Source organism: Egretta garzetta, unplaced genomic scaffold, assembly GCF_000687185.1.
Source record: "Egretta garzetta isolate BGI_Z169 unplaced genomic scaffold, ASM68718v1 scaffold287, whole genome shotgun sequence".
NCBI classification, from domain to species: domain Eukaryota; kingdom Metazoa; phylum Chordata; class Aves; order Pelecaniformes; family Ardeidae; genus Egretta; species Egretta garzetta.
This window is the reverse complement of record NW_009260435.1, coordinates 10,282,620-10,307,544: the sequence shown is the minus strand read 5'-3', so window position 1 is coordinate 10,307,544 and position 24,925 is coordinate 10,282,620. Positions and strand designations below refer to the sequence as shown.

The 24,925-nt window shown below is 46.3% G+C and overlaps 1 protein-coding gene across 1 annotated transcript in view; it reads right to left on the bottom strand.

The window, feature by feature from the left end:
• The window catches only part of GNB5 (G protein subunit beta 5), a 33,233-nt gene that overhangs the window by 2,310 nt on the left and 5,998 nt on the right, over positions 1 to 24,925 (bottom strand). The window contains exons 3-11 of the mRNA XM_035899546.1: positions 21,024 to 21,160; positions 19,279 to 19,320; positions 18,414 to 18,490; positions 16,752 to 16,884; positions 12,760 to 12,903; positions 9,521 to 9,612; positions 9,351 to 9,399; positions 6,632 to 6,728; positions 5,415 to 5,581 (exon numbers count right to left, since the gene is read on the bottom strand). Of these exons, the coding sequence (XP_035755439.1) occupies positions 5,415 to 5,581; positions 6,632 to 6,728; positions 9,351 to 9,399; positions 9,521 to 9,612; positions 12,760 to 12,903; positions 16,752 to 16,884; positions 18,414 to 18,490; positions 19,279 to 19,320; positions 21,024 to 21,160 (938 nt within the window). The remainder of the gene's footprint in view (positions 1 to 5,414; positions 5,582 to 6,631; positions 6,729 to 9,350; positions 9,400 to 9,520; positions 9,613 to 12,759; positions 12,904 to 16,751; positions 16,885 to 18,413; positions 18,491 to 19,278; positions 19,321 to 21,023; positions 21,161 to 24,925) is intronic.

Genomic DNA, 24,925 nt, shown 5'->3' with positions numbered 1-24,925 from the left:
GGCGACCGCTGCTCCCCCCGGGGCCGGCACCTCCGGCGCCGAGCCGCGGGCTTCCCTGTGCAGCCGAGCGGGACGCTGAGTTACCGGGTACCGGTCCGTTCGTGCGGGTTTTTTTTTCCAGATTAGCGGCCCGAACCCGTATGCTTTGCGTCAAAGGGGCTAGGACCGTAGGATGAGTGCATTGTATGCTTACCAAAAACTGTTTGCTTTTCGATGGGCATACCGGCAGAAATTAGGATTAGGACGTTCGTGGTGCAAAGGTTGTGCCCCTCACTACTGCTGGTGTAAAATAAAATGGCTGGTAACACCACTGGCCGAGCGGTGCCATTTGCACAGCACCATGGAGGCATCTCGGCTAGATGCCTCCCCTGCATCCCAGCTGTGCCCTTCGAGCCGCCAGTCCCATCAACTGCTTAACAGAGCATCAAAACTCCCATAAATACCACCTCGGGATTTACGGCAGGCCCTGCACAGGTACCCCCAGCTTGTGCCTCCTGTGCAGCGCCACGCCGGGGTGGGGGAGCCTCCTGCCGCAGCTGCCCGAGACTGGGTCACGCTCTCGCCCCTCGTCGCACAACATCCCAAGGCGCCCAACGCACCAGCCTGGGCGTCCCTCCACCCATCTTGAGTTACAGCGCCCTGTCTCCATTCTACAGCCCCCTTAGAAAACCTGAAAATAGATGCTTGGAATCAATCCTACTGCAGTTTCTCAGATCACTGTCTTGAATTGGCCTGATCTCTGAGAGTCGTTCCTAAGGCAAAGTCTTAGTTTTACATCCCCATATTTGGCTTTTGTTTTGTTTTGAAGCGAGGAAATCTTAGTCTGTGTTTATGTACTAGAGCAGTAGCTGGAATGATCTCTTTACCAGTGCTTTACACACATGCTTTTTTAACTAGAGTTTTCCTTATGATTGTTAATCCTGGAGCAGGAATTTCCTATTGCATTCCTCACAGCAGGAGAGCAAGAGGGAGAGGCTGTTCTTTCTCTAGCAATATCTTTTTCCACCCTTCCTGTTTATATAGCATTTTTGTTTAACAGGATGGAGCCGTCTGACAGTGACTTCACCCCAGCTATAGCTCCCTTGCTCTCCCTGTGTTTAACCTGGTGATACAGCCCAACTGCGTGGCCTCTCGGAACTGCTTTCCCTTCACCTCCTGGCTGGAGCTGAGGAACGCATCAGGAAGGTAGGGCCAGCGCCAGGGCTCTGATGTGACACTGCTGCTTCCCTGCTGCACCCAGAGCTGCACGGCTGTTCTGCAAGGCTGGGACGCGCTGAGGGAAGGACAAGAAGCAGGTTAAAACTACTAGAAAGGAATAGAGATGCTTCCGAAACACAAAGAGCTTGACCAACCAATGGGGGGGATGTCTCAAAACACCGGGCTTTCCAAGGCCTCCCCGGCCAACCTTTAGTCAGCAAGAAAAACAATGGATACTTGAGTGCCCTGTTCATTCATCTGACGGGAAAGCTGAGGCCCATCCTGGTTCACAGCTTTCACCATTACCTCAGGAACAAAAAGGGGGTTCTCCCAGGGGCCGAGTCCATGCAGCCTGACTTATGAGTCCACAGGCAAGGGCTCTGAAGTGCAAGGACCACGGGATGTCTCCCTGCAAGAGCAGAAGTGCAAGATGCGATGTCAGCCTCATTCTCACTGAAACTAGTGAGGCACTGATGTCACTCAGAACAAGCTGGCTCAGCACTTTCCCCAGCCCCTCGGAGGAAAGGAAATGAAACAACGAGCCTACATGAAGGAGGTGCTTTTTCCAGTGTCTAAACCGAGCACTTCCACCAACCACCTTCATGCTGACCACAAAACCTACACTTAAGTGGAGAGGACAGCTGACCCCAGCAGAGTTCTGTACTGACAAGGCAGAAAGCTGAACTGCTGCATCTCGAGGTGATCTGCACATATGGTTTACCCAAACAGTGACAGCCCGAGCCCTCAACAGCGTTTTGGTGCCCAGCTTTCACTGGTGTCCCACTGCAATGCGAGGAGAATCCTGCGCTCCCACAAAACACATACTCTGCATCTTCCAGTGCATTCCTGGGTATGGCGATGGGGATCTGGAAAGAAAACATCACATGTTAGCTGTGATCCTTCTGAGCGGGAAAACAAAACCTCAGTTCTGGCCCCCTGAATGCAGGAGCTCAGATGGAGTCTCGGGTACTTTCAAGGACGGCTCGCTCTGTTGCTCTGGCTCGCCTTGGGTATTTCCAGAAGATATTCCAGAAGCAATTTTCTGGTAGATCTGAATTTCACCCTAGATTTTTGCAGGACAAATGATCTAAGAAACTGTATGGTGCAAAAAGTAAATGCCAAAACCACAGAAAAAATAGCTACCATTACAAGTACCTAACTGATGGGAAAAACGACTGTATACGTGCTCTCAGTATGTAAAATACAATTTATTGTATTTAGGCCAGTCATAAGTATCAACACAATGTAGTATGTTTGAAACAAACATCTTACCAATAAATACTGTCTAAACATTGATATTAATCTTTTGATCAAATGTGTACAGTGTATTGACTCAATATTGCACAGTGATCTCTATATGACATTTCCATAGTGCATTCAGTTTGTTGCAGGGATAGTTTGCCACAGATATTGCAAAGCATCAGAGTTGACTTTTCCAAGTGAAAACAGCTGAACTATTTCAGTAAGGACTGAAGGCTGATACGAACGGCAGTGTCCTAGGTTAACTGGTTATGGATTCATGGAACCTAATGTTTTCATGAACGAGGAGACTTTGTTTCTAATGCAGTTTGTAAAAAAAATTCCATTTTCAAACAGAATGAGGATATTATCATCAAACTTGTGTGAACAGCCAACTCCAGTGATCCAGTGATCAGTGAGCCTGTTTTCTCTTGTTTCAATCTAAATATAAATCATGTCTTTGATCTTTTCAGAGATGTACCTCACCACTTGCATTTCAAAGGCCAGACCGTGCAAGCCCTCAGTGTTACTCCAGCACTCTGCTCCCTCCATGCGCCTCTGCTCAGGTTAGACCAGGTACCCATCAGTACGAGCTCAGGTCACACACTGTAGTCTGAATAGTTTTCAATGTATAAATGCAGATACAATTCCCCAATAGTTCTATAATTAACTGTATCACAGCTTTATCTGGTTAAATCTTGATTCTACAGCATCAGCTCTGCGTGGGGGCAGTCCTGCCACTTTGTATTGCATTACCATGCCTGCACAGAGCGCTGGGAGCTGCCAGCAACGTGGCCGGCTGTACTGCTTCCCTGAAACCCAGTGGCTCCCGGATCCGATGGGCTTGTGGGCTCTGGTGAGCACAGAATCAAATGCTGGCAGGACTGCGGCTCACGGCAGGTTTTCAACAACTCACTGTTGTTCATTCTCAAGTCTAGCTACAACAAAACTATGCCCACACCAGTGGGAGATTACTGTTGGAGCAAGGACTATACGATTTGGCTTGTAAGGTTTGACCTGCATTTGCATAAACTTACATTGCTCTGACATTGCAGAAGGACCTTAAAATGGGCATATACTGCCTTAATACACAGATAAACTACATTGCCTGGCCAAAGTGGTGTGAGCTGCTCAAAATGCAAATGAGAACCATGATCATAGAATGACTATGACTGACTTGGAAAAGATCTGACCATCATTATAACGGTGCTTAGTGCTTAGCGTGTAGTATCCCTTAGTGCTTAGCATGTAGCATTCCTTTAAGTAAAAGAAAATTCACTCACCAAGTGATACAATTAAAAATTTCTAAGAAACTACTGGTTAAGTGTTACCTCATGATTATGTAAATCATGTTTATATACCTCATCTTCGCAGTTTATAATTTTGTATATATTTAGATCCTTTATATTCAGGTAACAGAGATGAAATACTTATTTCTATCTAAAAAGACGGTAGGAAAAAAGCAGGGATTGAAAGGATTCCTTTTTTGTACAAAAAATACATTTTTATGACAACAGCCAGTACCTTCACAGTAGGTCCTTTGCTCCTCTACTTACTACCAAGGTTCAGTCATCCATAACACCATCATAAAGTTTTGTTTTTCTTTCCACTTTTCAACACCAAAATTCAATGCACTACTATGGAATGTTTCCAAAGTCTTATGCTACATCCTGATAAAATCAGGAATATTTTTTGTTTTTCTTTTTTTTTTTTTTTACTTTAAAAAGGAACTCAGTTCATGCAAATAAATACATAATATGCACTGAAATACTCAATTCTATGATACAGGTGACTTTGGAGAAAAGTCCCTTTATAATTATCTAAACTAGTTCTAATAAAAGAAGATAGTTGCAAAACAGAATTAAAAACATTTCCGTCAACTACAAGTTGATGTTTGCTATGTGTTCAAGCAGATTACATCTTCTACCTAGTTGTGTTAATCAGTGTCACTCTTTTGTAGTGTAGCAAATATTTGATTTTGAGGGGTGGCTGCTTTATGCAGTTTTTGTAGTCCAGGATATCAGTCTTCATTTGATTCTGCATACAGGATCTCAGGTTAAGCCCAGATCTGCAGAGAGAGAGTTGAACAATCATTTATGACATTGACTAGAATATCAAACGTTTAATTAAAATTTGGCAAGGCAGTCAGATTAGTGGCACAGTGTATCAGCAGCAGTGATATTTAACCCATAAGTTCAAAATTCTCCTAACTTTAACAGGTCAGATAGCACTTTGTGGGGATTTTTTTCTATTTGAATTTTCTGTTCATGTTTTACACTGTGGTTTTTATATCCTTGTTAGTCCCTCTACAGTCAATTTTCTTGTAACAATCCTTCCCCCTTCCCTCCTTTTTTTAAATAATCAAACAATGAAAGTGTGCTGGTTTTGGCTGGGATAGAGTTAATTTTCTCCACAGTAGCTGGTATGGGGCTATGGTTTGGGTTTGTGCTGAAAACAGTGTTGACAGCACAGGGATGTTTTCGTTATTGCTGAATAGGGCTTGCACAGAGTCAGGGCCCTTTCTGCTCCTCACCCCACCCCACCAGCAAGGAGGTAGGGGGGATGACAACCCAACTGACCCCAGGGATATTGCACACTATATGATGTCATGCTCAGCATATAAAGCTGGGGAAGAAGAAGGAATGGGGGGGGGGACACATTCAGAGTGATGGCGTTTGTTTTCCCAAGTACCCATTACGTGTGATGGAGCCCTGCTTTCCTGGAGATGGCTGAACCCCTGCCTGCCGATGGGAAGCAGGAAATGAATTCCTTGGCTTGTTTGCTTGTGTGCGCAGCTTTTGCTTTACATATTACACTGTCTTTATCTCAACCCAGAAATTTTCTCACTTTTACTCTTCTGATTCTCTCCCCCATCCCACCGGCAGGGAGTGAGCGAGCGGCTGCGTGGGGCTCAGTTGCCGGCTGGGGTTAAACCACGACAGAAAGGAGCACCCAAGGCAGGTGTTCCCAGTGCTTACTCGGAGAGTGTGGTCCCAGGAGCCCGAGCAGAACGCCGTCCCATCAGGAGAGACCCGCAAAGTGCTGACACGATTTTCGTGTCCAAACAGAATAGATACACGGGACCCTTTCAGCACATCCCAGACATTTATGGTGTAATCGTTATAGCCTGCAAACAGTAGGCGACCTACAAAGAGAATGAGATGTTATAAAGTAAGGTGTTAAGTAGGTAACAAGTCTTGACTGCAGCAAGGGGCTTCTGCAGGACATTCATCACCCAGTGAGCCACAACCCAGCTTTCCTGTGCCACCCTTTGCACACAGCGAGCCCTGACCTGACCCTCGCCCTTCCCCCATGCTAGCCGTGCTCCTGCTCCACTGCTGAGCTATCCGTAGTAAATGCTGAATCAATTAAAATGTATTAGTTAAAAATATAGTTAAGATTGAGTTGAATTATATAGAATCTGGTTCAGTCATCAGAGATGGGGGATGACTTGAAATCACGACAGACTGAAGAGCACTTTTACGGCTAATGCAGGGTAATAATATTTTGCTCAGAATTTACGCAAGAAGTTGAATACAAATGGTTGAATGATTAGTAGACAATTTGGTAAGTGATTCATTGTCCCCAGCGGGACAAGCTGTGGTGCTTGTGATCATGACAGAGACATTTGCCTTTGTCCCAAGCGGAGGGCAGTTCACCACCCACTCATCCCCACGCAGGGTGACCGGAGGAGCTCTGCATTTGTGCTGGGGCAGGAGACAGAAGACTCAAGCTCATGTCTCCAGATTTGTAGTGAAAAATGGTAATGTATCTGTCTTCATGGTCCTCTAACATACTTTTACTATCTATTAATCATTTATTATCCTTTTATAAACTATTTATGTAAGTGCACTTAATAGTCTACTTACATTTCATGTTTCCTTTGAAATGATTGTAATCATTATTGTGAAATTCTAGCCCAGCTGTAGTTAAAGGCAGAATATTTCCTGCCTTCAGTAGGGCCAGGAAAATACTTTTCCTTGCTACAATGAAGCAATAGCTAGCTAGGTTATTTAAAGACTAATTATTTTTACAGAGGCAAAAAAAGGCTTCCTTGCATTAAATGTTTCTCTTGGTACTTAGTATTACTTTTAAGAACTTTTAATAACAAATGCTTTATCAAGTTAAACTGGCAAAATTTTACAGTTCCCCTCAAATCCCAACACTACGATAACCTCCAAAGTTCAGGCCTTACCACTGAGAGAGAAGTCCACACTGGATGCTCCAAAAATTATGCTCTCTTTGGAATAAATTGCTACTTCTCTGTCTGCACGAAGGTCATATAAACGACACTAGGATTAAAACAAAACCAATACGCATGCCTCAGTAAAAGCTGGAGTCAATGGCTACTACATTTCATTGAAAAAATGCAACTGGGAAGGACTGCAGCCCAACAGGCATCACGGGAAGCGGCTGCTTGGCTTCTTTCCTTCTGCTGTTTCTGCCCGCTGTAACTGGGACTCCTCTGGAGTATAACAGAGATCTAAGCAACACAAGGCTGTTTTGTATAAATTGAGTGAAGAACTTGCTTTTTCCAAACCACTTCTCTAAGCCTCCTGCCTGTCCTGCTATGAAGAGATGAGTGGTGGCTTTTGGACCATGGGTACCCACCCTCTTGCTTCCCCATTGTGGTTTCCTACCTATCAGGGCACCCTGCTGCTGGGGAGGTGCATGGGGAGGCAGTCTCTAAAGACAACAGCTTAGCCACAGCTGGAGTCTGGGAGACAGAGGATTAAATCTCTAGTCATCTTTGAGAACACGGGCCACATGGCACCGTGCTCAGACAGTCCCTGGGCATGGGGAAGCCTAGAGGGTTGTCCTTGCTCTCAATAAGACCAGATAGCAAACAGCCCCTGCTGTTCTGTGGGGCCTCTCTGTCTGAAAAACCTCCGTGAAAATAATTCAAGTGAAATAACACGTTTTTATACAGATCTTTGGTTTTCATCTCTCATGGAAAATCCCCAATCACCTCTACAACCTGCCCTTCCTGTTTTTATCATTTGCCAGCATACGTAGGCTTGTTTAACATGGAAATAATGTATAGACAGACCAGACTTCACTGCAGAAAGGCAGTCTGTTAGCCCTGAAATCAAAATGCACTTTTGAAACTATTTGAACTGAAAGCCCTTCTCAATAAGTTAAGTTTAAGCAAACGCTGGCCAGATGGGTTGGCTAATATTAAGACTTTATTAATGAAAAATGGCTGATACTCAAGCCTGTACATAAAGGAGAGGCTGTTTCACTCGCAGGGCGGAGGGGAGCTGCCAGTTATGTGAAGTCCAGGTCTCTCAGTGCTCCACGCTGATGAATAAATCCATCAGACTGTCCTGACAGGGAGTTGGGGTCACTGCAGGTGACGGCGCTGCCACGTGAGTACACGTGAGCACGCTTTTATGGTTTCCCTCCAGACAGTCAGGATTATCTCTTCCTCGAAATCCCTAAGTTTATAAACCAGGTCAAGGATACCAGTCAGTGTATCAGTCCCTAATGCTAAACACACCAACCTCTTCATTTAAAGAATTAAGTAGATGGAAACTGCACAAACCTCTGTCGAAAGTACAGGCATAGAATTTCCCATTCTCCTGCTCAAGTTGGAGGTGTCAGGAATAGTTAAGAGGGAGAAATCCCATCAAATAAATTAATAAGCACAGGAGTCCAGAGCCTGCGGTACTGGGCATAAAAAGAGAGTGCTCTCATTGGAATTTAATGACAGACAATTTCACTATCTCACTCCTGCAGCATCTCAAGTGCTCACAGTACTGCATCTGAACGTGCAGAGGCACTGGGCTCACCACAGAGCTAGAGGTATTAATTTATAATCGCAGCTTTTAAGACCTAAAAAGCAGTGTATGCACTCTCCAGATGAGCCTTGGAAGGTCTCCACATCCAGAGAAAACAAAGGGAATGTTTCTATTGAGTTTAGCTAGTATTGGAGCAGACTCAAAAAGTGCTGAGGGCAGAATACTTTGGAAAGAGTCTTCACCCTCAGTGTAACGTTTGTATAAACAGGAGAAACAAGGTGCCAGGTGCCTCCAGAACGTCTGCTCTCAAGTCACACTTAACTGCCCACTCAGTCCCTGCAGGGCTGTGGTACAGGCAGAGCCTGGTCCCCCATGGGGACCCACCAGCCGCAGCGAGAACCACCAGACGTGCTCATCGCTCGGGGGCCCAAAGGCACCAGGAGGTAAGTGGCATTTTGCATACAATATGCTGACCAAAATTACCTGTCAATACATACTGTGCCCCTCCTAGCAGCTTGCTCATAGATAAATAAGATCCAGTAAGAGCTATTGTATCATTTAGGATGTCCTGGATGCGGTGACTCATCGCAGTGAAGAGCGTTGGCCATGAGTCAGGCTGACAGGGAGAAGATGTACGTGGCCAAGGCCACCCTGGGGCTGTGCTCTCAGGATGCACGGGGCTGCGGAGGCCAGCTGACCGGGTCTGCCCAGTTCCACGCTGAGCCCACGGCCCCTCGGCTTGCCAGGATGTGCGCATTCACATGGAGGCTCCCTTCATGCCCTTGTGCTGTTCTGCTCCTTCTGATGCAAGCGGCAGCATTTCATCTGGCTCCTCCCATGTTGCGACAACAACTATATGAAGCCAAATCTCTTCCAGTAATACAACTAATTTTGATCATGAAATTCCAAAATATATAAAATCTGAAATGAATATTTGGACAGTACCTCATGTAGAAACGTTTGCAGAGGTGACCTAAAAGTGTTATTAGAGTTTCCCTATAGCATTATATATAATATTTAATATAGATGATTGCAGACAGATTTCTGCAATTTTGGTGTCACAGGCCCAGTTTAGTCACTTAAAGCCCTCTGTGGATATGACCTAGTCTTTTAGGAAAATCTGACCTGGAAAGTAACAGAACTTCTCTAAATTAGGATGCTGAATTAACATACCGTGGCATCGTCTGAACCAGAGGCAAAAGCATCTCCACTTGGGTAATATCTGTGCATGAGTAAAAAAAGACCAGAATACATTACATTACTTGGATGAGGTCAGACTTCAAAAATAGAACCGGCTCATTGCTCAACATTGCAAATGTGTCCTCTCCCAGAAACATACTGACCTGACACTGTTGATATCTGAATCATGGGTTTCAAATGACTGGATGCACTGACCGGACCGCATATCCCAAACCATGGCTTTCTTGTCACATCCCTAATAAGATAAAAAAATTCACTACAGTTGTGCAGATGGTGACATCCACCCGCCACGTGCCTGATACACTTCACCAAGCCCAGCTACGTTCAAAGGCTCCAACCATCGCAGCTCTGAGGGGATTTAAGCAGCAAAGCAGCCCCAGAACTGGCTGTACGGGTACCCCCAAGCATGGTACAGCTGCCATTAGGAGCAGAGTACAACATGAAGGCTGGAGCCTCAGCGGTGCCACAGACCGGCACGGGCACAGCGCTGCCGTGCAGCACCAGGGAGTGCAGGCAGGCCTGGGGCGTTGGCGCAGGCGGACCCTCACTAACCGGCACTCACAGCCCTGCTCTGCTTGTGCTGCTGCCCTACCTGTGCCTGCAGTCCCACCATGCCACAGAGCTGCACAACTGACTCATCCCCTTATCACTTAACAGTATAAAAAATTAACACCCAGCATTTAAAGTTTTATAACTAATTCTTCTCATACACGGAAATAGAAAATGAAATAAGTGCATCCGGAGGGTCTCCTGCCCAGCCTCCTACCAGAGTTAACCCCTGCTGTGGTTCTGCACCCACGTGCTCAATGGCGTGGTTGGGATGAGAAAAGCAGCACGACAGCATTTCATCTCATTGTCAAGCTCTAACCTGCCCTTCGAAGCTGCTCTTTGAAAAGATCATTTAACACTCAGTCCTTGCTGCAGGGTGCTCAGCACCCTGAATGCTTTGGTCAAAGGGCTCAGCCCGAGTAGTCTGCAATGCCCTTGGGGCAGGAACCATCTCATACCGGCCATGCTCTCAGCCGCGATGTCTCACTGCTGTCACAGTTGCCCTGACAGGAGAAGGAACGCAGGCTTTTCTTTTAAGAGTGATGGGAGATTTTAATAAATACGACCCTGCTCAGGGGCAGGCCATAGGTAGGCTCAACTCCGATGGCTCAGCCTTGCTGAGGCTGCATGGGAAGCACAGGGCAGGCCAGGCAGCTGCTGCTTCTGCCAAGCTAGCGCGTCCTGCCCAGCAGACTGTGCCACACGTGTTATTTATTTCTAAGCAAATAGGATTGCTAATTAAATTAAACAGTCTCTTCACAATTCACATATTTCTCTTTTTTTTTTTAATTCTCTTGTTCAAATGAAATCCCAGGGTTTTTACTAATGATGTCATTATTTAAAGGGCAATGTCCCTTTGTGCCGACTCGTGGTTTCTGCGCAGGGGAAACGAAACAGGATAGAGAGCATTTTAGACTCAGCATATTTTCCTCTCAAGCCCTGCCACAGCCCAAGCCCAGTCCTTCGTAGTGCTTCTATGTGCACTGTTCTTACTGACCTCTCTGGGAGTCTGGGGGCAAGATCAATCTGACAATCTGGTGCTTTGACTCCTAAGGTTTTGAAGGAGAAACCAGTGACCACCTGCAGAGCGATGAGCCTCCGGAGTGCTATCCAACTCACCCTGAGGAGCAGCGCTCAGAGGGCACTGAGCACAACAGCCTGGGACACAGCCCTGAGCTCACCCAGGAGGGCCGGGATTTTCAGTTAGGTTGTTAAATGTCACCCAGCCTACACACTGAAGTATTGGCATTGCTTATTCCAGTTCAAGGTTACTGTAATACATAGGCACAATATACAGGGAGTCTCTCTATGCTACCATACCTTCAGGTTGCACTGTTCTGGCTATACCTGCATTGACACGATGTAAGACAGATCTTCACTGAAGTGGTATTTCGCATATGATGAATTAAGCGAGTCCCTGTAAGGATGGACATGCCCAAGCTGCTACATCGACACAAGTATGACATATTCTCTTAGCAGTACCATAGCTGCTTGCGATTCTTTGCCCTATAATAAGCTGAGCTGTTCCCAGGGAGAATGAATCTATCCTTTCTGGGAAGCAAGCTTGGTGACAGGAAAGCCCGGGAGGAGTAATGCACTCAGATGGAATTAGCTTTCAGTCACGCTTCAGAGCAGCTGTGCTAGCAGCAGCCAAACTGGGCCAGTGAGCTGGGCTCTGCTCCTGGTGGGCCAGCCAAATTTGATAAAAGAGTCATAACAGAAAAGGTCCAGGTTTACGGTGCAGGGATAGGACCATGACTCCAAGCACAAGTGGAATCCCCCAATCCATGGTATGGATTGGTATGGCACAAGGGCCATTTCCATCAGCAAGCACAGGACAGCCCTGGGCCAGCGGTGGTGGGGCTCAGAAGCCAGGTACCTTTAGCAAAGTTACTGGTAGCAACCTGCCTCCAGTAAGAGGTCATCTCTCATCTCCTGCCAGCTCTCACCTGTACACTCAATTTCTGATGTGGGAAAGACCAGGACCACCTCAAAAAGGAGCTGAGCCCTATCCCAGCCACCCTTATGCTTTGCCCGCCTCACTGCCAGGCTGCGTGCCAATGGCTTGGCTGTCCAGAAACAGCAGTTCCTCAGCAGCAGATTTGGAAGATGCCCTAGGTACTCTCCCAGACCAGTCCTGCAGCCCCAGAGAGGTTTGTGTGTTCCTCTGGGCCAGGACAGGGAGCGGGCAGTGTTTGACGAAGGGGCTTTAAATGCCTCTGGTACCACTGGAAGGCATAGAGGACTCAGCAACAGCTGAAGATGTGGCCACACCTCATCTCCCTGCTTCAACTTGTATGAGAGTTTAGCCAGTGTCCAAGCTACCCCTTGGCTTCTGGGGAGCGGTTGAGGGACACAGTGGCACGCACGTTATTTGTGGCCCCACTTTGACGCCCTGAGCAGCCGCCTGGCACACCCCGTCCGGCTCCAGAGAGCTGGGCATGAGGAAGGAGCCAAATGTGGCAAGTTGTCTGCTGTGCTGTGCTCCTATCCACAGGGGCTCACACCTCCGCTGTGGTGTGAGCCCGCTGCTCTGACTCTGAGCCTTTCCCTTCCCGGGAGAGACGATGTTTTGCTCAGGCTGGATTGCTTTGGTGTGGGGTGGAATTTGCTAAGTAAGCAGAATTGCAGTCAGACTGGCTGGGTGGGTTTGACCCCACAGTCAGGGGTTTAATTTGCTCCAGCTCGGAAAATGTGCTTGCAATGAGTGGATTGCACTGGGGCTTCCAACACATACTCCAGCACTCTCAATAAGATCACGAGCCTTCTGCTTTGCTGCCTTTTTCCTTCTACATCCCTTCATTTTATATTATGATAGAAAGCTCCTGCTTACCCCAGAGACAAATGTATTTCCCGTTTCAGAAGGGGCCAGGTCCAAGCACAGGACATCAGCTCCATGACCATGGAAACTCTGTAGAAGCTGCCCACTCTCAACATCCCACAGAGCGCAAGTTCCATCTCCACTTGCTGTCAGGATCTGTAGGATGTGGCAAGAAGAGTCACAATACAAAATCAGCAGATGATCTTCAAGTTCACAAAGAATCAACTGCCATCTTATACATACACCAAGGATAGCTTTAGTTTAATGAAATATTATGCAATAAATCAAAGACATTAAAAAATATGAATCTAAGCACAGTTTTATGTTTTTTATTTTTGAGGAAAGAAGTTAGAGTGGAAAGGAGAGTTGTATTGACACAGCTATACCTACACAGTGTTTTGATAATGGTCAGTTTTGTGCAGTGGGGTTTGGAGAACTGATGGCAGTAAGAATCTGCTGGCATTTCCATATCCTCCAAAAAGGAGGTAGAACCAGACTGGTATTCCTGTCTGCCCCTGTATTTAACCCTATCCATACTTAGGCTGCTGGAATTCAACCTGAGTAAAGAGAAGAACTGTTGGAGTCAGGTATACCTGTTGAACTCTCTAGGGTTTTTTTTCTGCTTGAAATAGCCAGGTTAAACCCAATTAATTGGGCTTAAGACATGGATTTTCTGAAAGGGAAACAAGCCTGTCTAGACAGTTGTTTGACAAGTCCATCACCTCTCACTTGTCCAAACCCATTTGTGTGTGAAAGGGCTTGAACATACACTGACCGAACATAGCTCACAGCTTCCCTCATCTGCTACGATGCTTGCAGAAATCACATGTGATCAGCGCTTGTTATTGTGGCTAAATCCTGATGGTGCTCAATTGTTCAAAATTTCCCTTTGGCACCCAAAGCTGTTATGCAATCACAAGTTCTGTAGGTTGAAAGGGTCCCTGTGCACTGGCATGGAAGCAGGCAAGGGTAAACTTAGGAGGGCTCTCGGTCTTGTACACAGGTTTTTGTCATGGTCAGTGAGGGAACTCAAGGGATCCCAGTGGGTAGTTAGAAGTTAAAAAGAAAATCCTCTTCAAGAAGGAAATGATCACACAATCATGAAACCATTCACAGAGTTGCATAAAGGTTAAACAATGAGTATGTTCGACAGATGCTCCAAAAACCCCTCCCATAAACAGAGGTCTGCAAAGCTGCAGAACAGACTGTTCTGAATCCTGCAGTAGAGAGACACTAATACTCTGAGATTAAAGTCCTGACTTGTCTTTCTGGCCAGCTTTTGAGCCTAGATCAATGAACTTCTCTGTTCTGAGGAATATTTGTACTCGGCTGAGGAATGAAGACTTTCAGCTGTGAGGATTTGCTCTTCTAATAGGGTGTAAGAAAGATATGAGGGGAACAGGAGTAGCTAAAGGTGTAAGGGAAGGGTCTGTTGGCAACCCAGAGCTCCAGCTAATGCTTAAAGAGAAATGTTATGGACTCAACTTCAGGGTATTGCTACTGAAAACCAAACCAAACCAACTCCAAAAATCCAAAACCAGAAGGGAATTAACAACCTTTGCTATCAGACTCCAGCTTGCTGCCCGAGGGGCTCCAGCAGCGCTGGATGGGCATCCTCGCCTGGCGCCTGGTGGCAAGAGGGAGCCCTTGCACACAGCAGGGGACAGCAGGGACACGGCCCCTGCTCCCCAGGAGCACCGGGGCTGGGAGCAGCGGGGCCACCCTCACCTCTGCCTCCTCGGCCATCGCCAGGGGCCTCATCGCGCTTCCCAACCCCGCCGCACTGGGAGTATGGCTGCCTGCCCTATGCAAAACACTTGAGATCCCAATTAACTGTTGCTATTAATACACATGGAGCACTGTCACGTGGGGAGCATTATCACACCGCAGAGCTGCAGATACCTAATTTAGGAAGTGAGGCGCCCTGGCTCTCTGCATACTGAGGTGGGGGAGGCTCTCTCTGGCAAGACTGATTTGGGGCACTGAGAACGAGGTGCGTGGGTCGCCCAGCCCTGCAGCTCAGCGCTTGTCGTGGCCCAGGGTGGGAACACGGTGAGGAGCAAGGATGGGATGCCCTCTTTCAGCACCCACACTGCCTAAGAGTGGCTTTAATCAATGTTTAACCATCCCCAGATCGCCTCTCTCTCCATTGCACTGCCAGGTGCCCATGGGCATACCAACTCCCTAACTCCTACCCCGTCTTTCATTCCTCTGAGGGAAAACTGAGCTGTAGTTTAAGAGAGCAGCCAAGGCAGAGCAGCAGCATTCACAGCACCTCACAGTGGGTGCCGGGGGGCACTGGGCTGGGGGACACCTCCACCACGCACTAGGGCTGCTCCAGGACAGGTACCACATCCCTCGGTGATGCGAGCTGGGAGAGCAGAGCTGCTCCCCACAGAGCTGGGAAAGCTCCCCCACAGGGTGCTTGTTGCACCCTCAGAGTTACTGAGCGATTTTAATTCTGAAGCTGTTATATAAAGGACAAAAACAAGAAATCTGGGATTCTCTCAGATCCCCTACATAACCGTGTCCTACAGAAGCTTGGCCAACCCACTTGCTTGTGTTTGTTTCAATAATAACATGCAGTGCTATAAATGATCACTTAGAAGCCTATCAAAACCAAGAAAATTCCTCTTTCAAGTCTTCAGAAAAACCCCTGAGTCACTGAATATAAAGCACCTAAATCCACTGTGGTATTATTTAACAACAGTAGTACATTACCTTCAATATCAATGCAGTTTGCTGTATTTAATATGGAGAAAAAAAGATCCATTTTTTCATTCTTTTTTATTATGAGAATAAATAACTATTTTTCCTTTCATAGGATTCAATCACGATGCGTATAGGTATGGACAAGAAAAAAGAACACTGTTTTTCTCTCTCATCAAAAACATTCCACTTAATTTAGACTGCTCTAATTACGCAAGGCTCCTGCACAGTAAGGTCAGGGCTAAGCCAGCCTGAGCGCTGGGTACCTCCACTGCTTGTTTCCATGGCAATGGACTTAAATTAGCACCTCGGAGTCATTACAGAAACCATAGAACGACAAACAACAATGTACTCTTGGGCATCTCATATCCTGAAATAGAAGCGCAGAGAGCTGATACTTCCTTCAGAAGAGCTCCAAATGTCTGGAAGAAGGGGACAAGGTATTCCCTTTTCAGCAGGTCTGCTGTCATAGAGCGCAATGAAAATCCTCCCTTCTGCCACTTATTTTGGTACAGAGCTGCACCAAGCAGTGTCAATTAAATTGAAAAAACAGGGAGAACAAAGGGATTATCCTGGCTCCTTTCCTCATCTTTTGTGTTCCTGGAGAAAGAGATCACTACGGAGGAAGGCTGGCCTGGTCTCAGAAGATCTGGATTTAGTTCCTGGCTTTGCCATCGTCTCCCACTGTGGCCCTCTGTGCTCCAACCCCCCAGCTGCGAGATGGGGATAGCATCACATCTTTCCCTCGAGGGAACACACCACTGTGTGCACGGACAACAGGGCTGGCCTTGTAGGGCCATCCTCAAGTTCAAATATTTCACTCAGTACAAACAAAAAACACTAAGAATGAAAGCAAAAGCAAGGCTGGCTGGACGTCTAGGACAGAGCAGGCAAACAACACTGTCTCCACTGGCTGGCATAGCACATACCCAACCTAGTCCTATCTCAGCTGGGTTTTTAACTATTTTGATTAGTTTGAGCTCCTAAAAGCACAAGCCAGCACAGACCCAGTGAGCAGAGAAGACGCAGGTACCAGCGAGCTCCCTCTGCAGAAGGGACAGGCCTTTGCAGAGCACAGGAATGACAGCCTGGCCAGGGGCTGTGACACGCATTTCCTTAGAGCAGCTTTTGCAGCACCTTCCTTGCCCCCAGCGGGGGTTTTCCAGCAGCCCCTGCATGGGGCAGGACATGGCCCTGGGCACCCCAGGTGCAAGGAAGGTTACTTGCACTGTGTATGCGTGCAGCTCGTGTTAGGCATTGCTGGACGGTGAGCAGCGGGTAGGGAATGCATTTACCTGCATGTCTGAGTTAGTGAAGCTGCAGGCAGACAAGTAGTTTGTGTGCATTGCAACTGATTTCTTCTTTGCAGCCATATTTTCATTTTTGTCAAATGTCAGAGGGTACACAGAACACTTGTTGTCCAGGCCACTAAAGAGAGTAATAATAGCAATAACAGAGAGAGGAGAACTGGTTAAAACTGCAACGACAAAAGGCGAGTGGTGATAAGAAGGAAACCACCTGTCAGTGCTGTGCTGCCAAACCCTTACAAGTACCGACTTCCCTGTATTGTGCTGCCTGGGATCTCCCTGTGCAGGGAAGCCCCAGCTGCCTCACCAGGCTGGCCACTTTACAGAACTTGAACAGCTGCGCCTCAGTATTTTTTACCCTCATCGAGTTTATAAATGGCACTGAATGAAATCTCACGAAAGTATAAGCTGGGAGGTGACATAGCAGTCACCTCAGGGTTAATGTTTCACATACAGCCAAACTGCCTTTTTTCTGTTGACATCAGTCATTGCGAGGATCGGTATTTAAGCATCATTATTTATCTACCTTAATAAATTTGACCTAACTCCTATGGAAGAGACGGTTTAGCAAGCAGTGGGTGTGAAGACAGGGATTTTAGAAGAGTTTGGAAAAAAGGCAACAGAAGCACTGACCTCTGTAGCTGGTGTGTCCCTCCTGGACAGTTTGCACCAGTTAAGCTGTGTCTCCCAGGCCAGATGTGGGACTCTATTCTAAAGGGTCTGACCTGTGTCTGAACTTTTCTGAGCCATGGTAGATCAGCCCTGCTCTGGTTCCTGAGATCCCGGCACACCACCAGGTGCTGGTTCTGTGCCTTCTATTGTGTGCACAGCACTTAACTGACAACACAACAGAAATACAGAATTAGGTAGCGCAATGCATATGTGCCCTCCCTGTCTCTCTTACAAGTGCGAAGGCAGAGCTTTCTTGCCATTCTTCGAGTTTTAGTCAAAAACACACCGTTTCCAGACTCCCTCTCCACACGCATTTATGGAGTCTGCCCGTCTGTCTCAGTCTACTGCTTTCTAGATTTGCAAGCTGCACAGTAAATTCTCCCTTTGTTCCCTTCTCTCGCCGCAAGCTTGCTTTGTCTGTCTGATCCACCCAGTCCCTTTTTAAAAGATGTTTTGCCAACATCTCATCTCTTTGTTTTCTCCCCTGCATAAACTAGTTTTTTTCAAACCTGAGCCCTCGGAAAACTTGGAGAAGATTATCAAGGATGGGGTTACTTCTCCCCACCCCATCTTGGCAAGATCTATTCATGTGCTGGTAATCATTAATGACTAACCTTCTCTACATCGCAGAAGAAAGAGTGCAAAGTAAGAACAGGGTTAAAACCACCCTCCCTTAGAAGATATATCCAACACGCACAATCAAACTGCAACAGGGAAGTTGCATGCATGCAGAATTCCTAACCCACAATATAAATGCTGAAAGAGGATTATTTTCCATGCTTACAAATGTCATTGCACTGAAGTCAGTGGAGATAATGTGTACAAGTCATTATGGGAATAGAATCAGAGGCACTGAACGCAGTCCTTCCACCCACAATCAAAGCACGCAAACCTCTAGCTGTCAGCATCTGAAGGCACCAGGACACCACTACAAATCAAGCTTCTCTGTGTAAGCAGCCGTAGAAACTGGGAACTTACCCACAAGCAATGGCACATCCAGATGGGGCATATGCACACGCCATCACCCAGGTACAAGGCATCGTCACTGCATGTTCCTGAAACACAGGAAGCATCTTTAAACTGAGACGTCACTGTTCCTCTAATCGGTGCAAGAAAAAGTGTAGAGTAGTAAGTTCAGCATTTCTGTGGGTCATCTTTAGGGTCAGTGAAAGGTACAGGCATTTCCCCCAGCTATAACTCACATGTAAGGCTGGGACGGCCCTTACTGCAGAAGCCAGCAGAGTAGCAGGAGGATGGCTACTCCCTTAATGACACTTTCCACCTTATTCATGAGCCTCAAACTGATCACAGAGCATGTTTTATTTGGGTTACTCAGTGCTGTAAAAGGTCCCCACTGCTGCATGTGTAGAAGTGAGCTACAAACAAGCTGTTTCTTCTCAGCTGTGTGCAGCAGAGTGCTGGGAGGCTGGGCTGCCCTGGCAGGGCTTGGAGGAGCAGTGGCACCACTTCACAGTGAACACCATGGCTGAAGCATCCCGGGTTATCACACATGGCACCTGGTACAGGGGTTACCCGGGGAGGACCTCTGTTTTGCTGGCTGGGCTTTGCCCCCAGCCAGGAGCCCTCCCTCTCAGCAAAGAGGCTCGATCAGAGCCTCCCACTGCAGACCATGACAAACCCCACTGCCCTGACAGGGACTTTGCTCAGGGACAGGAGGTGGTTTGCCCTGGGCCCCTTGGTCTGAGGTGCTGGTGGAGGTCTGCATGTTATCCCATCATCCCACTGCCTCCTCTGACACCTGTGAGCCCTTCAGCCCTCCATCTCATCCCACCATCATTTGCTCTGTGCACAGAAATCTGACTTTTGCTGAAGTTTCACTTACCTTGTTGGTAGTGAAGGAATCCCACACTATCACCTTCCCGTCCTAAATGAAAGCACACAGAGACAGAATTGAGGCCTTCCAGAGTCATGGCTGTCAGCCTACTTCCCAAATTTGGGGAAAACTCTGCTGCTCATTTCCATCCCCCAGTCTGTTATGTCACAAAACTTTTGTCTCTGTTTTAACAACAGCACAATAGTCACAGCGAAGCACCAAGGAGGCACTCCTTAGGAGTGTTAGTTATGTCTTTGGCCACAAGAAAAGCATATCTCCTCCTCGCTGAGATGACTGGCGTTGGCTTAAAAGACTGATTTATTTTTTTTTTCCCTTTTAGCAGGTTTATGAGAACTTCTCTCACTTGCAGCACACACCACGCACACGACTGTGTCCTCAGGAAACTCCCCCTAGTGAGCCCTCACCTACCTCCTTTCAGCCACAATGTGTTTCTCCCAGCCTGTAATCACCACACCTGCAAAGCTGGTGACCTCTCCCAAGTGATATCTGTCTGTGGCTCAGTACAGGGCCTTACAAATACATGAGGTGACCTGTATTACAAATCACTTGCTGAGCTGGCAGCACTCACAGGGACTATTTATGGACATCGCACTTTTTATTCATCTTCCCTTTCCTGTCTTTTCCTGGTTTTCCCCTTACCTCTCACTACACTTACTTAACCTTCAATTATCCATTGATACAATCTGCTAAATAGCCATTGTAAGAACACTCCACAGAGAGCAACACAATCACTTGCGTATGCCAGCTACGCTCATGCCAGCTACTCTGCCTTTTGCATGTAATATTGTTGTCCTCCCTGTATCTTGAAAGCCAAATCCTTAGTACTGAGCAACAATAGTTGCTGTACCTGGACACACTACAGTTCCTAAAATAGAGTAAAAAATGCAAGAATGCATTATAGCTTGCCTGTTCCACTTTCTGATCTACACACTGACATTTTAACTACTTTAAAAAATGTGACATTAATTATTTAAAATTATTCTCTTTGCTGAGATCACCATGAATGGTAAAAACTCACAGTAACTGAAGGTGGCTTGCAATGCAGATTGCCTATTTTTATCCCTCAAGTGAGACCCCTGACAGATTTCATATAGATCAATGAACAGCTGTGAGATGGAACAAGCTCACTCACTGCCATACTGGGCTCAGGACGAACCAGGGGATCTAGAAAGTAATTATCTCATTACCTCCTCCAGCTCATGACTGGTCTTGAGCAGGTGTTAGGACTGTTTCTCAAAATGCCCAAGTAAATGCAGTAATTTTGGCAGGATGTTTGAGGCTTTCAAGGTCGTACCAAACATACAGACTGCGGATTAAATTTCTGTGCCCAGAAATCTCTAGAAGAATCAACATTTCTTCCCTTCCCTTTTCCTGATTAATTTCTCTGAACACATAAACCAAAATTGTTACTAAATATTTTGTCTGTAAAGAACAAGGAAATAGAAGTGGCCTCAGATAAGTTCTCTCTATTTTCTATTGCAGTAGGGAATATGCGGAAAATCTGTATATGACTGGACAAGAAATATTTAGGGCATTGGCTATGATTGGCTATGATCAGAAGCTTGGATTTGTCCTCTCTGAACGAATACCTTGCCAATGCACTGCTTTAAGGGCATCTTGAAAACATTTCCAATATGCACAGATATCACCTACACAGAGTGGCACATAGCACAGCCAAAATATTTGTATGGTGCCCAACAGTAGCTCTGAAAAACATCTGCCCAACAGCATACCTGAGAAGAGCTCACAATTCTTCTCTTGTCTTTGCACCAGTCCATACAGAGAACTTTATTTCCGTGGCCCTTCAGGGTCCTCCTCGTCTTCATCACAAACTGTCCCAGCGCCTCCACACGCTCCGCCACCTGATGAACTGCAAACAGCTGACAGTTAGAGCCCTGCATCAAAGCTCTGCCCTGGCAAATCTCTACTTTTATGAGTAATGTCACTAGGAGGAATTAATCCATGAAGTTTGAGTCTATGGTGCAAGCCAGCGAACTCTGCTTCAGAGCTGACAGGTGGGCGGTGTATGAACATATTCCCCAGATAAAGATAAGGATCAATTCACTCAGGGCTTGAATTCCAGGGCTGCAGCAGCTGAAGCTCCTGCAGACCATCACACCCAAGTAAACTGGAAATAGATTACCTCCTTCACCCCTCTTATTGGGAAATCCTCAGTCTGACTGAGGCTTGAAAGTGCATAGACAGCCTCCAGCCTAATACATACCTCAAGGTACAGAGCAGAAGTGAAGACCACTACTGGGTCTTGGAGGAAAAATCATATAAAAGGGAGTAAGCATCAAATCTCCAAGGTTTCAATGGTAAAATACTTGTTCCGGGTGTAAGACTCCCAGCTGCAGTCCGTTCTCAGCACTGCAGCGGTGGCGCAGCACGATAGAGCCCTGGCGCTGGAGACTTCTCTGCTGTGCCATGCCTTCTGGTGGCCAGGGGAGCACTGAGGGCCAGGACATCACTCTGAGTGAGCAGAGAAGCTTGGCATTTCCTATAAGAGTGAGCAACCCAACTTCTCAACACTGTCTATGGACATTGAGGACTTCATGAGTGGGTCAGTTTTTTCTTTTATGGCAAAGAGAAACAGAGAGGGCAGGCAAGCAGCTTTCCTGAGTAGCATCCTCTGGTGGTGGTGAAGTCAGTTCTTTCATATCTCACTTAATAGCAGTACTTTCAGCTGACATTCTTAGAAACCCAACAAATTTACATTTCCAATTGTGCAAACTCCCTTTGACATAAAATTCATCTTACTGCAGCTGACACAACTAAAAGGTATCTTGTGTAACCTTGATGCCTCATGCTGGGGTCCTGTGCACATATCTGGGAAAAAACATCATCTGAGGAAACCTATTTGCTCTGCTCCAGTGTTGTTCATCCAGCATGGAGCTGAGTAGCTGCTTGTGGCCGCTCTGACACACTTCACACAGAGCACCAGCAAGGGTGGGAGTGGATTCAAGTCTCACAGCAGAGTAGGAGTCCCTGGGGCAGGAGACCCTGGCACCAGAATTAAAAATTACGCTGTCTAGAGAAGAGCTAATCGGATCCAGTGCTTCCCTGTGCTGTGTGTTTGTCCATGCCGAAACCTAAGAAGATCCAGCTGCTTTTGAAATAAACGCAGAAGCTCATATGCTTTAATGAGCTGGTGGAGGAAATCTTAAGCTTTTCAATGCCATGCTGGATGAGCTCCCCATCCCACATGGCAGATGACTGCTCTGGAGCTGCATTGCTGCTTCACCCTTCAACACTTTTCTAAAGCTGCAAGAAAGCTCACGGGCTAGGAAGGGCTGTCAGAGTGAGAGAGCAGGCAACCTTAACTTTGAGATCATTCCCTGGCACAGGGTCAGGGAAGCAATTGCTGCCTAAGGCAGAGACTGATTTCTGGTGGATTAGCTTCTGAAGAGTTATCTTTCAAAACCACCAGCCCTGCAAGCTGTGCCAGAATAACGTTCTCACCTGCAATCTCTGCTCGGCCAGTCTCCCCCAGCCAGGGCACAAGTGCTGACCACCATTCCTGACAACTTGTCCGTACCATCTCTAACAGGAGATCAGAAGCAAGTTTCTGAGAAAGTACCACATAAACCCACTGAGGAAAAGACAAATTTTCCCCTACTTTTGCCCATGGAAACCTGCCAAATGATCCAATCAAAAGACATGAAAATGCAGGACAGGAGGTTATTATGGCAGCTGGAAAGATGCTTGTGTCCAGAACATATCTGAAAAAACAAATGTTTCACAGACAATGGGCAAAGTGTTTCCATTATGTCAACTCAGCTGAGACTCTGTGGAATTGTCTGGTTTAGCCTTACTGATTCTCTAAGGACGCTTATCTCCAACCACAGCCATAATACTCCTGCACCCGCCTAGCACAGGTTTTAGAGTCAGATAATTATTTCGAAGCATTCTCCAATATTGTTTCAAGACAGTTGAAAATCATGCACTCAGGCAAGTAGATCAGCTAAAGCCAGTAAGTAGCTTGAGTGGTTTTACAAAGGCCCAGATAAAAGAGGCTATTTTTCCAAAACGTATCCTTTGGCCTGAGGAGGTGTAGACTTGATACACATTCTATTGGGCCTTTGATCTTTTCTGTGCTAGAAGTCTGTTGGTCCTAATGGTCTCTTCTGGCCTTAAAAATTTATGATCGTATGAAGAGAACAAACTATTTTATCTACACCTAAAATTTTAAGTGATAGGATTGAATCCTTAAAATTGTAAGACTGCCAATCAAATGCACGCTTGGTATTTCCTTTTTCTATCCACATTTTTGAGAGCTGCTGTTCAAAACTAGTTGAACAAATAAGGGCAATCCTAGTTCAGCCAGCTGTTTGTTTGGGGAACCATACAAGGAAAGTCATGATCGGAGCAAAAAAATGCAAAAGATACAGTTTTAGATTAGAAAAAAGAAAACCAACAACAAAACAAAAGAGATGCTTTATTCTGAAACTTACAATCTCTGCAGAAATAGTTCTTGGCAATAATTTAAGTGAAAAAAAGCTCTGACACAGAATCAATGACATAAAATATCATGAGGGAGTATTGTTCTAAAGCAACATAAGACTTTTGCCTTAGGAATCTTGTCATGGCTGCGCAAACACAGCCTTCCAACATAAGTTTACAGAGTTTACACGTGACAAAAACCTAAATATCCTATGACTATCAATGACGCACAGTTACAGCATCACTCCAATCACAGGTAAAACTCTTTGTGAGCAAAAATGGATTTAAGCCTATGCTTAAGGGGTCTCTTAAACAGAGGCCCCACTACCTCCGATACAGAAATGATGCTGTAGGAATATGGTGATTTATGGTAATATTTCTGTAATGAGGCTATCTCCTTTTGTTTAATGATTCCTATTAATAGGACACTCGTATAACATATGATTGTCTAACGTAGACAAGAAAATGCTCTATTTACTCCAGAAGAAAGTCTTTTAACCCTCCCGCACCTGAAATTCAAGAATGTTTGCCAGTCCCTCAGTCTTACAAAACACTAAGAGCTAAATCACTGGATACAGGCTCAGATTACTTTTCAACATTTAAGGCATCAAAACAGATGAAATAAAACTTTTAATGACCCACTCATATTTCTAAAAAAGCGAGCTATATGATTTCAGAGGAATGCAGTAATTTACGTGTTTTTCTCAAAAAAAAAATCAAACCTGGCAACGTATTATACCATAATTATAAAAGTGAAATAATAAAAGTGAAATAATAAAAGGATTTATGTATCTCAGGACAGGAAATCCATCCATATAATTTCTTGAAACCGCAGCTGATTACAGCGTTACTGCGCACTGACACCTCGAGCACCGACTCACCCCGCACCTCTGAATACAGCACTGGATCCCTCCAAGTTATTCCTTGGAGGAAGGGGGGGGGAGAAGGAGCCGGTTTGGGGAAGGACGTTCCTTTTTACGCCCTTTCACCTTGCATGAAATCCTGGCCCCGTTAAAGCAAATTCCCACCGCCTTCCACGCGGCTGGGCTCATTCTTTCGTTCTGCCGCTAAGACGCGCGTTGAAAGGATGCAAACAAACCTCGGAACGCACCGAGGGGGATATGTCACGGCCTCCTCCCGCCCCCCGCAGGCGGTGCAGAAAGCGCCGGCCCGGAGGCCCCGCGGTGTTGCG